Source organism: Corvus brachyrhynchos, unplaced genomic scaffold (genome assembly GCF_000691975.1).
Source record: "Corvus brachyrhynchos isolate BGI_N302 unplaced genomic scaffold, ASM69197v1 scaffold433, whole genome shotgun sequence".
Classification (NCBI taxonomy): domain Eukaryota; kingdom Metazoa; phylum Chordata; class Aves; order Passeriformes; family Corvidae; genus Corvus; species Corvus brachyrhynchos.
Window position 1 is genome coordinate 1,043,909 of NW_008236935.1, and position 15,392 is coordinate 1,059,300.

Consider the following 15,392-nt stretch of genomic DNA (forward strand, 5'->3'; position numbering starts at 1 on the left):
AGGAGAAGTGCCCAAAGACTGGAGGAAAGCAACGTCACTCCTATCTTCAAGAACGGCAAGAAGGAGCACCCAGGAAAATAAAGGCAGAGAGAGTGCAGAGATGGTCGAGCCACTCTCTTTCCAGTGTTGCCCAGAGACAGGATCAGAGGCAATGGGTACACACTGAAGGTTCCTCCTGAATATCATGAAAAGCTTTTTCCCTGTGAGGGTGACTGAGCACTGGCACAGGTTGCCCAGGGAGGCAGTGCAATCACCACCCTTGGAGATACTGAAAAGTCACCTGGACATGATCCTGGACACCTGACTCTTGGTGGCCCTGCTTGAGCAGGTGGCTGGACCAGATGACATCCAGAGGTCCCTGCCAACCTCAACCATTCAGCCATTTTGTGATTCAAACATTAATCAGAAGCAGTTAAAAAAAAGCCAAAGAAAAAAAAACCCAAAACCTTCCCCTGTGATAAAAAAAAGCCAGACCAGGCTGAAAACCTTACACTTATGAAAAGACATCCAAAAAACAGAAGTTAAATCTTTTTTATCTTTCATACAACACCATCCTCAACAGGAATTGTGTAAAGGATTAATTACAAATTGCATCATCACTCAAACAAGTTACACGACTGAAAGTGATTAATAAGTTCCAAGCCCCTAGTTAGCAAAAACAAAAAGAAGTTAAAGAAAAGTATTTCATGGATGTATTTCAGTTTCACGTCTGAGTATAACATACTGATACGATAAGAAAGGACTCTGTAAAAACAGTAGACAGATAGAAATTCAAAAAGGATGCTGCCTCTCTTCATTATGGCTGCTTCAGAAGACAGCCATGTTGCTACAAGCTTTTCATTAAAACATCAGAAAGGTTATCAGCTGTGTTTTTTCTACATGGTTTTATTCTTCCTCTATACTGAAGGAGTCAAACTGCTGAAATTATGTAAATCTCATGAAAACATCATAACATCCTAACAGCAAATACTAAACTACTGCTCAGTAGAAATAAAAGCATAGATTGTGCCTCTTCAAGCCATCTTTTTAAAGAGTGATTCATGTCTCATTTTCAAAAAGAGTAACATTACTAAGCCTAATCTTAGATGCTTCAGTAGTTGAAATGGACAAGACAGGAGACACCTCAGTGTATTATTTAAAAGACCTTCCAGCTCAGCATGATGGCTATTGAGAATTCCATCTTCTCTGAGCACAAATGCCAGATACTTCCTGAAATCCTAAACTGAAAAAGTATCAGGTCATATCCATATTTAATCCAGTTGTCTTCATTTTTGTGGGTTTATTACCTGTCTATTATTTATCTTTTGGAAAAAAGTACACATTAGTCTTTTACTTGACTTAAATTATAGCATTCTCAAGTCAGCCTTATTTTCTGTGTCCGGCTCTATTACAGTTTTCTACCTACTAGAACACTGTTCAACATCAACAATTTCTTGATTTATAATTAGTCCATGAAAAAATATTCTTTAGCTGTCCCATCTGAGAATCTTTTGGTCTCATATTGTTAGCAACTTGCTTTTTCTGTTTTATGTAAACACATGTCTTTGAGTACCAAATCCAGCAATATTTCTCACTGAACCATCACAAAGTTTTTAAATCTATATTTGAATGCATTTTTACAATGGTTTCTCCATTATGGGAGACTATAATAAATTTCCATGATTTATTCAGTGAAGACTCTTTTACCTTCACTCTGTAAAGTTATTTTTTATTCAAATACTTAATCTCACCTATATTAGCTCTTACTACTTTGTAGGCTCTCAGCCACCCAAGGACAAACATGGGAAAAGTAATGTAAAAATCTGTGGGTTTAACTTAATGTTTACAAACAGCAGCAATTAACATGTTTATTTCTTTCAAAAACTGCTCAAAATTATGATTGAAAACGTCTCAAATAAATTAACTGAGCACGCAGAATACATCAGGGTGTGTAAAGTATTAAATAGTAAAACTGTACTGAAATACAGTGATTTAGATCAGCTCGTAATGTGGTGCTAGAGGAATTCTGCTGAAGTCAAGGTCTTAGATTCCATAACTGAAATGCAGCTCAGACTCACAGGATTGGAAACTAACTGTATACAGAAGCAATATTAAAGTGACTTAATGATGATGGTGAATACCCTGCTAAACAGACGGTACTAACGAAATGGCACAGAAAACATTAAAGCCCTCCCTCCCTGTGCAAGGAAGAAAGGAAAATGTGAGTAGGGGAACAGTATGCTTGCTTCTTATGAACATGCAAATGTACTTAAAAGTAAAGAGAATTATCCAAAACCAATTTAGTTACAACAGCCTCCCATTAGGTAGGTAGTAGGTGCATTGGGTGATAGGAGATGTATGTTCTGACATTCTGCAAGTGTGAAAAAAAAACAAAGAGCAGTTTTAGAAAGTATATTTTACCTTCCATTCGTAACAGGTTAACATGCCCAAGAATTTAAGACAACATATTTTATCTCAAAATTAATTTACTGGAACTTATTTTTAATGCACATAAAAATGCGCATCACCTAACATGGTAACAGATTGTACAACAAATAACTTGTTAATAATCCACTAACTTGAAAGCCTGTAACCACAGGTCCAGATGTTTCACTTCCCTGCCCAGAAGTCTTAAGGCATATGAGAAACATGAAGAGATGTTCAGATATTGCCTTTAAAAAGTCTCCTTTCTCTATAAAAGACATTGAGGTGGTGCCTATCCCTGAAGAGTTTAAAGGCATTAAGCACGATACATCAGAGGTTGCAATTGTTCTAATATGTGTACTTATTCTTCTGAAGTCCGCTGTCTTTCTCCTGCAATAGAAATACTTTAAATTCTAAAACGAGAAAGCTGGACTGCAAAATTTAATCTTTGCTTTAGAGTACTATGAATATTTATAGTACTCCCACAAGACTCACAAAAACAGTACAGATCACAAACTTCACAGAGTATTCTCAGTGCTCCTGAATCACTCCATTAAAACTGAATATATAAGAGTCCATGAACTCACAAGCATCACCAGAAAGCAAAATAAATTCAACTTGAAGTGTTTGACTTTAAAAACTTCAAAACTTCAACCTCCCCAGTTCATGCCAACCAGTCAACATGGTATATGTTCCTCCTTTCTGATCAAAGCGCCTATACGAACTGGAGGCACAGGAATGCTGAAATACAGAAATGACATTCAAAAGGGAACACAGGACCCAAGATATTTTTTAAATTACTAATTCTTGAACATTCTTTACCTCCCCATCAAACCTCATCAACACATATGTCCCTAAAAGTAAAATATATTTAAACCAAGACTATCCACTATTCGCAGTTTATTTTTCATCAGTTTTAGAACAGTTTGGGGAAACTCAAAGAGACTCTCAAACAAATTATTTCCAAAGAACCGATGGGACAATAATCACTATATTTTGTTCGGATTTTTGAAAAAACTTCTAAGCTTTTGTTTCTTTAAGCCAAATGTTGGCTCTTCATAATCATTATTCAATTTCCAGAGAATTTTAAAAAAGGTATAAAGGAACACTTTCACAACATCTATTAAACACAGCAATCACTTCAACAATTCTATTATGTCTTAGTACCAAGCTTTTAGCAGCAACTTGACATTTTCAGAATTAAATACAAAGTGACAGCTAGGACTCCAGCACAATAAGAGAGAAAAACATACGGCTTACCTGTACATCTGAACTGTGACTTCCACTTTTTGAAGCAAACAAACAATCCTCAGAATCAACTGTGAACAAAACTGAAGCAGAAGGGAACAGCTCAGAAACAGACCCTTGACTGAAGTTTATAGCTTCTGGATTTTTTTGACCATCCTTTACTGATTCACTCAGATTGATCACAGAATCGCGTATGTTTGAAATAATCTCATTATTTTCTGCCAACAGGCGTTCTAGATGATCTATTTTTTCTTGCAATATTGAAAGCTGGCCCTAGGGGAGAGGAAAAAAAAAAGTAAGGTGCAATTACTTCTCAGAAAAATTCTTGATAGACCGGAAAAGCCCAACAACAACAAAAAAATCAGTTTCACAATAGTATGTGATCACACAGAAAATTCAAATATATCTTTATTTCATATTTTACATAAAGACAAACTAATAAGGTATTGACCCAACACACAGAACTTCCTCTTTCCAGTACAAGAGAAAATAGCAAGAGACATTTTTCCTCTATGAACTTGAATTCACAGCACAAGATTTAATCAATGATAGGAAGATACGCTTTAAAGTCACACAGTATCAAGCAGCAATTATCTCTAATTCAACTTTTTTCACATCTTCCATAGATTTGCAAAAATCTGATCTTCTCATTTATCAGAACATCAAAGCGATTTTTTACAAGTCAGTCACATCGTGATGGGATTAAGAGGATATTGTAAACATTTCAGGTTTTTCCCATACATTTAAAATAGCTCAATAAATACCACTTTTTCTGATTTTCAGTGGAAGTCGGAGACAAATTAACAAAAGCACTGTACGGGGGTAAAACATCCTTAACAGCCTGATCGTAGGAATAATCTATACAATTGCACCATTACAACCATCAAGAAAATCCTGAAAAAGAGAGATCAAGCTAATGGCATTTTCAGTCAGAAGGTCATCTCCAACTGCCAAACAACAGGATTTGCAGACATTCTAGAGAGCTCCACAAGAGGAAGGCTGCAGAACATCAATGTGAATTGAAAAAAGTAGACTCATCTCCCAGAGCAACTGGGAAGGAAGAGACAGATCCCACAAAGCAATTTCATAGCATCTAATCACTGTATTGTTGGAATGAAGGAGGGACCCCAGCCCTCCTCAAAGGGCACCTCAAAATGCTACTGCCCTCTCATGTACTAGCCACTCCTTCCAAATCATTTGAGGTATGGTTTTTATCAGGCATGAATGTGCTGGCTTTTACAAACTCACAAAAGGCCAGATTATTTAACGTGATCTTAGGGATACTTCCTCATAACAGTAATTTCTTTGTTTCCTCAAAATGACTTCAATGTAACAAGAAGTGACAAGAGAACAAAAAAACCAGTCACTTCCTATTATTAAAGTTGAGTTCAGATTCCAAAATATACAATGTATGATTAGATATTTTTGCAAGCAGCTGTCATAATAGCCAAACCTGCTGCAGTTTCAGGCATCTGCATTTTACTATTACATTCAACACAAATACCATTGAATCAGGAGACAGCTACTCTGTGACTTATGGTTTTAATGACTTTTTCCTAGCACCACTGCCTTATTTTCTTCGGACTACAGTATAATATTAGAAACAACATCTATACATGACACTTTTTTCCCTTTTGACAGTAATACATTTGAAATATTTGCATTTTCCTTTTCAGCAACTGTAGTTTGCAAAGGATTAGGTCTCCTTTCTAAATTGATGTGTACAATTTTTAAATTCTCTTGACTTTGAGAAGCCTGCAGGAATAAAAAAATACCCAAACCAAACAGAAACCAAACCCTTACCAAGAGCTACCTATCAGTTTTTTGGATTCTAAACTGTCATTACTATAAGTCTACCTTTATGAAAGTTCTTTGTAATTTTGCAGACAATATGTTTTAGTACTTCTTTAAATCTATTGGTTTGTCTCCACATTTTATGGGCTGAGCGAAGTGCTGATCCACTGCTTGTTGTTTGTTTCCGTTTCTTAATTGATACATCCTGAAAACAGTAACAGGTTCTAAAATGCAACACAGGCAGACAGCTATTGCTGCTTCCCAAAAGGACAAATACATATTTTGACAACAGAACCAGATTAAGCTAATTGAGATGTAGGACCAACATCCTAGAATCCCAACAGTTTAATGATAAATGCTAGAAACTTTTAAAATTGAGGAACTGAAAACAAGAAGAAATCAATATGCAGATGATGGGATACTGGAAAGAAAAAAAAAATAAACAGACTGTAGTCCCATGCCCCCTGGTGGCACAAAAGAAACAGACAGACTAAAATCTTTAAAATGCTACATTAAAGATACTGTGTGTACATTTCTATACAAAATTAGTGTTTTCCCTTGCAATATCTGTGATGCTTCGAAAGTAGGAAAGGTTTCTCTACACAGCGTCTCATAGCCTATTGTGCTACTCAATCTAAAAATAACATATATAAAACAATACTTGATAGAGGCTTTACAGGCTGCTCAACAGAAGCTCTGATCTTCAGATTCCTAGGAAGTTACAATACAACTGCCATCCATATAAATCATTCCCTGCCTCACTGCACTCCCTGCCTGACTACACTTCAAAGTTACCACGTGTGCAAGCAGTTAAAGCACTGTTCACACCTATCCCACCACTATGGACACTGTTTCTACAACTATAAAACCAGACAACTGTTTAAAATTTATATTCTCATTCATGTATGTTGTAGAAGTATTTTACGTCTTCTTACCAAAAACAGTTTTATATTGCTTAGCAATAGCCTGCCAACTGCCTGGTCACAGAATGCACCACCGACCTGGTTTATATCGTCTAGCTAATTATATGCTCTCCAGGACAATAACACACACAGTGGAAAACAAACAAACAAACAAACAAAAAAAACCCTCATAAAATAAGTGTTTAGATTGATCCTTCCACTGGCATATACTGCCAGTTTCTAGAAGACAGATATAAACTTCCTCCAAATTTGGAGGTCATGTCATATTTCATATCTTTAGGACATACCTTTCATTTAACTTATTATACTTTAAACCTTGAAAAATCTGTAACAAGTTCTACCAGTTTACCATTTACTATGTGACAAAGAATTTTTCTTTGTAAACCAAGTTCCTTGCATACAAATTGCAATTTGTTACTAGACGACCTTTAAACACCAATGACTTCATATGCTGCTACGTACAACCAGCAATAATTTTTAAGCTGCAAGGTTCCAGCCTACCTAGGACACTGGTTTTCAGAAGTCTGTAAAAGTATGTTACTTTAACTTTGAAGGTAATTCTTCTGTCATTTGGAGAAAGAAATCCTTACAAAGACCTCCCATTGTGGAACCTAACAGAGGACATTAATACAGAAAATCCTTTCTTTTGTAGAGACTGTGAGATACATCATGCTTCTAAAGCATTTACACATGCAATGTGCTAAATCAACTTGAATGCAAAACATGAATATGTTAACAACATGTAATCAATAACCAAGTTAAAACTGCAGGAAATCAAATTTTTGAGATCATCAAAATATTTTCTCTTTTTGTTGTGAAATGTCTAATCCATGAAACTTAAGATAAACAACGGTGTCTCAGACTAGAAATGGATCCCAGTTTTCATTCAGTATGAAAATAATTCATGTCAGGAATCCATTCTCAAGACAAAAATTTCACATGGATACAAATTATGCAAAAGCTAGGTATATTTTCATTGCACATTCACCTTTTCTTCTTATTAAATAGATACTGCCTGTTCAACAGTAAAATGATTTTAAAACATGAGCTGAATATGGAAAACACTGCAGCTCTTCAAAACAATTAATTTAACACATGAAAATAAATTCAGTTTCAAAATTTTTAAAGGAAGGCAACTGACTTACTTCAAATGTCAAGGCCAAACAGTACCAAACTGAAGTTACTCTCAAGCTGTTTTATCTTATTAATTGCAAGCCACAGACCAGAAAAACAGATTAGAAGCATGTTACAGGGGACACTAAAGAGGTCTAATTAAAAGATAAAACACAGGGATCCTCTCCATTACTAAAACCATACTCCAACAGTATTTCTTTTAAATTAAGTTTTCAATTTTTCCACGCATTTAAGGGTGAGCAGGGAGATTTTTTTAACTTTTTTTAATCTGAGCAGAGATATACCAACTTAACCGTACCCAATTCTATGTGAAATGCTGCATTCTGCATGGCTTTGTAGATCTTGAACGACAAAACTTTACTAGCTGAACATGTGAGCAGAACTATCTCTGACTTCACAGCATCAAGTCTTCTTAGAAAATAAGCAACCTTCATCCAAGACTTTGAGAAATGTCTAACTGCACAGAAAAATGGAGATACACTAAGTATATCTTAGTACAAGAGAATAGCATTCAAGGATGCTCTGTTAATCTACATACTTGTTTTAACATAGAGAAACTAGAAGTAGTCTATGCAACCAGTTAAAAAGTTTGCAACAACTTTGGTGTCAGATTTCTTTTTTCATTTCTCTCTGTCTTTATATATTCACAAGTATGTAAATAAAGATCTTACTAAAAAGCAAGAAAGTCAATCCTCCTGTTACTTCACAGCAAAGGAAGCACTTCTACAAGAAGCACAAAGTGCCAACAAATCCACTGAAAGTAGCTACAGCTGCACTGGTAGAATGGCATCACATGAGCAGCACACCTGTTCACCACTCCTGTGCTTACACAGGGTTGGCCTTAACCAACAAAATTTTCTCATGTGAAGGCAACACAGACCCGCACACCTTCCTCCCACTTGGAACAAGTGTCCACACCTGTTAGATGCCCTGAGAAACCTGCCACTATCACCACATGAATCAGCTACATAAACAGCTCCTTATGCTTCAGTCACTCTGAACCCTTCAGCAGTTTTCATGCCCCAAATACTCCAGAGCAGTCTGCTTTCCCACTGCCCTCTGTTTGTCCTTCTCTGTTCGCTTCTGACACCAGCCTGATCTGGAGCAAGGACTCTCCAGAAAGGAGCACAGTGACACCCAACACAAGGAGGGAAGCCCAGCAACACAGTGGGAGAGCAACGTGTTTTATTCTGAGGAAGTAGAGAGTGTTCAGTTTCTCCTATCTAAACACTGTACATTGTGGAAAATATGCTAGTTGGAACTTTCATTTCCTGAGTGAACACACACTCCTTCTCTAAATGCAGTGGCTTTCAACAGGCCACTAGTGATCACTTCATCAGGAAAAAGACAGCTAGCTCAAATAACTGAAGAGAGAGTATGACAGGCCCACAGATGAGGATATCTCATAGGAACAGACAGGCAGAGGAAAATCCAGATTAGAGACTTCTGATGTTATGTCAGCTGGAATTTGGTTACTTGCATCCAGACTCAGCCAGCAACCACCGAGTGCTTGGTTTGAAACAAGCCAGAGCCCATTCCCTTTCTCACCCACATGAAACAACAGGAGACCACAAAGGAGCTGTCAGTGTCCTGCGTTAGAGGCTCTGGTGTACCAAAGATCTGCGGTGAAGAAAGCGGAACACCACAATGGACGTAGCTCTCCGAAGGATGTGGAATTCAAGGTCACTGCCTATCCACATTCACTACAGTAAGCAGTGAGGAAACTGGACTCGAAGTCTCATTTTCTGGCTGCACTGAACAGCAGTCATCATAACAGTTTTCTGCACTGGTCTTGCCAGTGACTATATCCAGGTACATCTCTAGAAATCACATGCTATCTTTTTCAAAATCTTGATATAAACTCTGATGAGATGCCAGCTTATCAAGATGGTAAGACCAGGATGCATTCTCTGGTCTCTATCAGAGCAGTGAAGAGAACATACCAAATACACAATTAAATGGTCACCTCCTGCACAGAAAAAAAAAAGCAGTTACAAGTCAAAAATGCAACCCAGTGTACCATCAAAGCTTAATATTTGATCACACTGTTTCAGCATGCATTCTCTTTGCAAGGGAGGATACAGAACAAAAAACAAGCATACAATGTTTCAGTTAAAAGGACAAATCAAGGTTTAAAGGCTTTACTGATCCATACAGAGGGCTTATGCATATTTGTGACAATGAAAATAACATAAGTAACCTTGTTAGTAATTTCCTACCTTTAAAATACTATTCTAAAAAAGCTCACTTTACAGAGACACTGGAATTCTTCTGAATTAAATAACTACAAAAGTCTGTTCTCTTAAAAGAATCACAAAGTTCTAATCCAAAGATGCAACAACAAATAGATTTTAAGAAGCTGATGGACTTCCACATTTTGTTTTATCACCAGAGGCAGCAATAACAAGAATGTTTAATGTACTATTACAGTAGACTTATGTTTCATGCCATTTAGAGAGACAAATAAAAGGCATGCTGTCAGGGACTAGTTTTGACACCACCATCACTGACCTGAAGGCAAGGAGAATAAACTGAATATTTCCAGATTTCTAAGTCAATTAAACTAAAAAATGTCCACTGCTACTGTGACTGATCCATTTTGTGTTCATCTCCTTTTTGATCCTCCTCCCTACCCTATGCTGAATCTTTATTTAAATGTCTAGCAGTACAAAAGTGAAGCATGGCTTATCTGCCACTAAGAGTAAGAACTTTAATAATGGTTATTTTCATTCAAACAAGTCAAAACTTAAAATAATGTATCAGACAAAGAAAAGCTCAAGTAAGAACTAGAAAACCTCTCTTCGTTTAGTTGATACAGTTAAGTTAGGCAATGACTCTTGGTAGCAGAAGGATGTGCTCAATTAGAGTTACTGTTTTGTAGAATATATATTCTGTAAAATACATTTTGCTCAACATTTCGCACCAGATTTAAAGACTGTAATTGAAGGAGGCTAATAGCTTCTGCTTGACTGCTGCTTAGACAGAACTTTACACAAAATGTGCAAGCAACAAAAACAAATACGCTCTGTGAACACTAGGAAAATAAAGAATTGGTACTGACCTGTAATTATGTTCACAAAGACAGCTGCTCCTGCTTTGCAAAGTACTAGAAGCTCAGCAGAAATAATCCTAAATTTTCATTATTTGCACTCAAGATCATTTCCATGATATTCAAAGGCTTTTAGACTGTGAACTTACTAAGTGTTGTTAATAGGAATTTGTTTGTTTGTTTTTAAATAAGTCAACATGTTTCAAATCCAGAAAAATTGATTCCTTCTGTGGATTTCTTCACTCAACACTTGATCTCCTCTGATGTAAAACTCCTAAGAATGCTAGTAAAAGTCACTGCGCCCAGTTTTTCAGTGCTCAGAGGTCAAAAAAAGAGTACTTTGAAATGATGCACAACCTTAACTATCACTATTCACATTTTAGAGTGACAAACAAAGATTTCATAAATACCTGACTATGCTGCTTCCAATACTTCTACAAAGCTAAGTCCGGTTCCTTGTTATATAATAAAGGTCATAAAGCTCCCAAATGAGCTCATGAAAACACACCAGTTACTAAGAACATGGAGCATCAAAACGTGTTTTTATATTCCATGTGAGCCATTGATTTCAGCTACTTCACTGTGGCAATGTATATAGCAAAGCTTCAGCTGGAAAAGCTATTTATAGTGTATCTGTGGAGCATGGTACCTATCAAGCATGAGCCCAGTGGAGACTCAGGGCTGACTGAAGGCAGAGCTTCCTTACAGTAGGGGAAGTGATACCTCTGCAGAACCCCAGAATAAAGTTCATAGGGTGCCTTTGTTCAACACACAGATCAGAGAACTCTGGTGTTTCTGCCATGTACTTGGTCCTAATTTCCTGCCACTACTGCTCCACCCAACTGTGATTCCTATTTTGGCCAGGTGGAACTACTGTCAAATTGGCAAACTCAGATGAAATAACACTCCATACAGGAACAATCACCACTTGTGATATTTATCCTGGAGCATCTGATGCATTGTGTAAGCATGAATACAACAACAAGCTTCTGCAGTACTAACTGCCAGGACACTTAATGATTTGCTGAAGGACACAGGAACCAAAAAAGAAACCAAAAAAAATCAAGTCAGCTACTTATAGAGGAACTGTACTTGATCACCTCCCTTTGATTCAATGCAATCAGTGAGTTCATAAAAGCAGTTAACAGACATGAGATGAGAGTATGCTTCAAATAATGGTGGTCAAAGAGGGAGGTGGGGAAGAAAACACAGAGAGATCTTATTCAAATAACAGTTGTTTAGGAAAAGTAAAATGGTAAGCATGGACGTTGCTGTTTGTTTCTGCTTTGCCTTTTAATAAAGTTTAAAGAAAATAACAAAACCAAAATAAAGTATCTCTTGGAGCTGGTCCATTTATCCACAGAATCAGAGCAGGCTTGACTTCCACAACTGTATTTTCAGAAACAACCTTTCACACAGTGCAGAGATATTGTCCCATAAAAGCTAAACCAAGCCATGTGAAAAAGTGGTTAGAGGAAAAAGCTCAAGTTCAAAGCATTACCTGCCAGGTAGTGACAGAGTATGATTCAATGTGATGTCATTTCCCCTTGCTTAGCCATAAAATTCACTAAGAATTATCTTTCAATGTAAGACTACATAAAGGGCATATATTTCTAATGCAAGATAAAATTACAAACAAACCCTCCACTTTTTTTTTTTTTTTTTTAATTGGACTTTTAATATGCGCCATGCATGCTTAGGTGAAACCCTAGAAACCAAATAAACACTCCACAACCTTCTGTAAATGAACAGATTTTATGGATCTGTTATAAGTGATAGTAAAGTTAGTTGAGAAAGCCATTAGGCTAACTATTTTTATTCTTCTATATGAGTCCACAATCCAGAATAGGTTCATATGGGTTTATCAGGACCTGGTATTCATCTGTAGACAATAACACAAGTTTTTCAAGATAAGCTGCTTATGGATGTCTTTTCAGACATGATCTGAATGTAGCTTTCACTCAGTAGTTATCAATTTAGCCCACACATCACTCATACATGACACTTGCTACACAGGCAATGTCATAGGACTAAGCACCACTTTGAACCTTTCTCCACTCTGCAGTCACACATGATTTCTGAGAGAATATTGTATTATTGCTAACAAAACCAACATACTCAACCCTTTCCCCACTATATTGTACTAGAAGAATCTTACACAATGATCTGTACTGACAACTGGTACAATAATAACCTAAAAATTCACCTAAGGCTCTCCCTGCACCTTGAGCTCATCTCTGCACAATGTTGTAACATGTAACCCTAGCATGGATAAGTGTGGCAAACACTCACAGTGAAACTGACTATTGATGCCAGCTTTTGCAACACAAACACCAAAAAAGACACAAAGTCAATGCTGTGTCCCAAGCCTGACCATGAGTTCTGTTTAGTACCACAGTGAATAAATATTTGTACCACAGCATTTAAATATTTGGTTAAAAAGCACATAAAGATATCTGTCTATGGATATTCATCCATCTTGGGAGATCTTGCCCAAAAATTTTTCTGCAGGACACTTCAGTTGGTGTCCTGAACTCTCAAACTAGTGAGAAAGTTCTGTAAGGGCAGCTCTTCATTACACCGGCCTACACTGAGAAGCCTAAGAGAAGACTGAGTCTGATGCAAGCTACCTTGAGACCAGGCAAAGAGAAGGCATCTTGCTTTGGAAAAAATGTAGAAATGAAAATGGAGCAGCAGTTCTAATAACTTATTTTACTACTGGCACTAGGTATCATGACACTCTAGGTGAATGCAGCTCAACAGGCACTACCACCTGAAAAATCCCATCTCGAGTTCAGACAGAATACCTAAAGAGCAAATGCTTATAAGCTAAACAGGGGACTGCTTCCAAAAGTACCCACTTCTCTTCTCTGAGCTAACTGTAAGCCACGTAGGTCAGAAAGAACAAACTAATCAATGTGCAACTTCCGGGACATGAAAGGTGACGTGTGCTGTTAACCAGAGCTGCACAGAGGAACAGCAAAGCACGTTGCCAAAACAGAGAGGTATGAAGTGAATCAAATCAGTAACATCTGAAGGAAAAAAAAAAGTCTCAATTCCTTTTTCTAAGCTAAAAAATTCTGGCCTTTGTAATCAAAAAAAGAGAATGCATTATTAAATCTACTGTCTGCTGCCATAGTTTTTTACAAACAAAAACAGCCTGAAGGTTTTACATCTGTGGCTAGTTTCATTTACAGTACTTTGAGCTCTGGCAACACTGCACTAACACAAACAAATTTTGTCAGCTGAGATAGTAGTATTAAAGTGTTTCTCTCACATATTTCTGGAGGCTTCTATTCCACTCTTCATCTTTTGCATTTATTTGAAACTGATGTTAAAAAACTCTGAAAGCATTTGCTAGGTGTCAGAGGTTTCACAGCTGTAACAAAGTGAAACATTTCTATCATAGGCATAGCAAAAGGAAATGACAAAATAATATTAATTTCATCTCAAAAGATAAAGCATTAAGAAACGAAAAGGTAACTGTTTCACCCAAAGAAAGAACAAGTGAGAGGCAGAAGTTTCTCCAGTGAGAATCAGAAGCCTCAAAGAAATCTAGACATGTAAAAGGCAAAAAGAGTAAATAGCGACAGACTGTTCTAGAAGACCAAGGGGAGGGAGGAGGATGAAAGGAGAAACGTTTGTCTCTAGCTGACTACACCACCTAGAAGGAAGAGGCCTGAAAACAGATTAAGTACCAAACCCATGCTCACAAGAGGTAAGACCATGTTACACATCCAGCCAGGATTACACTGTAGGACAGGAACTTCAACTGCAAGACACTGACAATGGAAGACAAAACACATCTAATAAATCCTTGTTCACTCAACTATTTCAACCCAAAATCTAACACTAAAAATAGAAAACAACACCCATGGATGAGATTTCCTGTTACATACTTCACCTGTATTAAACTCAGCTGGTTGAATAATGACACATTAACTCATTTCCTCACATAAGATACTGACCATATCCCCAAAGCAGCACTTGTACTCAGCTTTTACAAAAGCCGCATGTGGCTTTACTGTCCTGCTGGAGTTACACATTTAACAGACACAGCTGCTGTAGCCAGCCTTGTCTTGTTCCTCTTCTCCTCCTCCTCTTGTTCTCTTCCTTCCTGCAAAAACTAAAGGCTGACCTCTGAACTGTAACTTGAAAGAATAAAGGCAGAACAGATCTGCTCTATTTCTCTACATTTAAGTCGAGGCTTCTGTCTTTACCGCTAAAAAAATGATATCAATTATTACTTTTGCACTGAACGAAACAAGAGTGGTTCTAACAGAGAGATAATTGTTACTTTTAAACTAAGCCTTCAGAGTTCTTTTATTCACTTGAAGTCTCACTCCAATACTAAAATATACTTTCATTCAGTCTGTTAAAAAAAAATTAAAATAAGTACCAAGTAGTGCAAGCAGAAACAGGTTATAACTTTGTATTCTACGTGGTGGGGTTTTGCTGGGGTTTTGTGTCTGTAAGAACACACAGCTGTGGATAGGCAGCAGTATTCTGCCGTTCTGCACAGCAAACCACGTCCTCTCTGAAATACATATTTCTTCTCAGAGGCAAACATTTCTTATTAGAACACAACCACGACACACAGCTTTTAAACTTCTCTGCCACGCAGCCAACACAGGAAAGCGAAGAACTGAAGAACTGCGTCGTTTAACCATGCGGAGCAGTCGGGTCAGCCAGTTACGGCACCAAAGCACGGTTCAGCGGCAAGGAAAGCAGCCACCAAGTCAGCATTTCCCTAAACCTACCTGTTGTTGACACGGCTGAGGTCCCGAGTTCTCAGCTCTCCCCGTCCTGCCCGCGCACGCCCCGCACCCCGCTCCGCGACC

The 15,392-nt window shown here is 37.4% G+C and overlaps 1 protein-coding gene across 1 annotated transcript in view; it reads right to left on the reverse strand.

Moving 5' to 3' along the window:
• MAN2A1 (mannosidase alpha class 2A member 1) overlaps nucleotides 1-15,386 on the reverse strand; it is a gene marked incomplete at its 5' end in the record, with an annotated part of 111,028 nt that extends 95,642 nt beyond the window's left edge. Inside the window, 2 exons of the mRNA XM_017728371.1 lie at nucleotides 3,664-3,924; nucleotides 15,312-15,386. Coding sequence (XP_017583860.1) covers nucleotides 3,664-3,924; nucleotides 15,312-15,386 — 336 coding nt within the window. The remainder of the gene's footprint in view (nucleotides 1-3,663; nucleotides 3,925-15,311) is intronic.
• Between the last annotated feature and the right edge of the window lie 6 nt (nucleotides 15,387-15,392).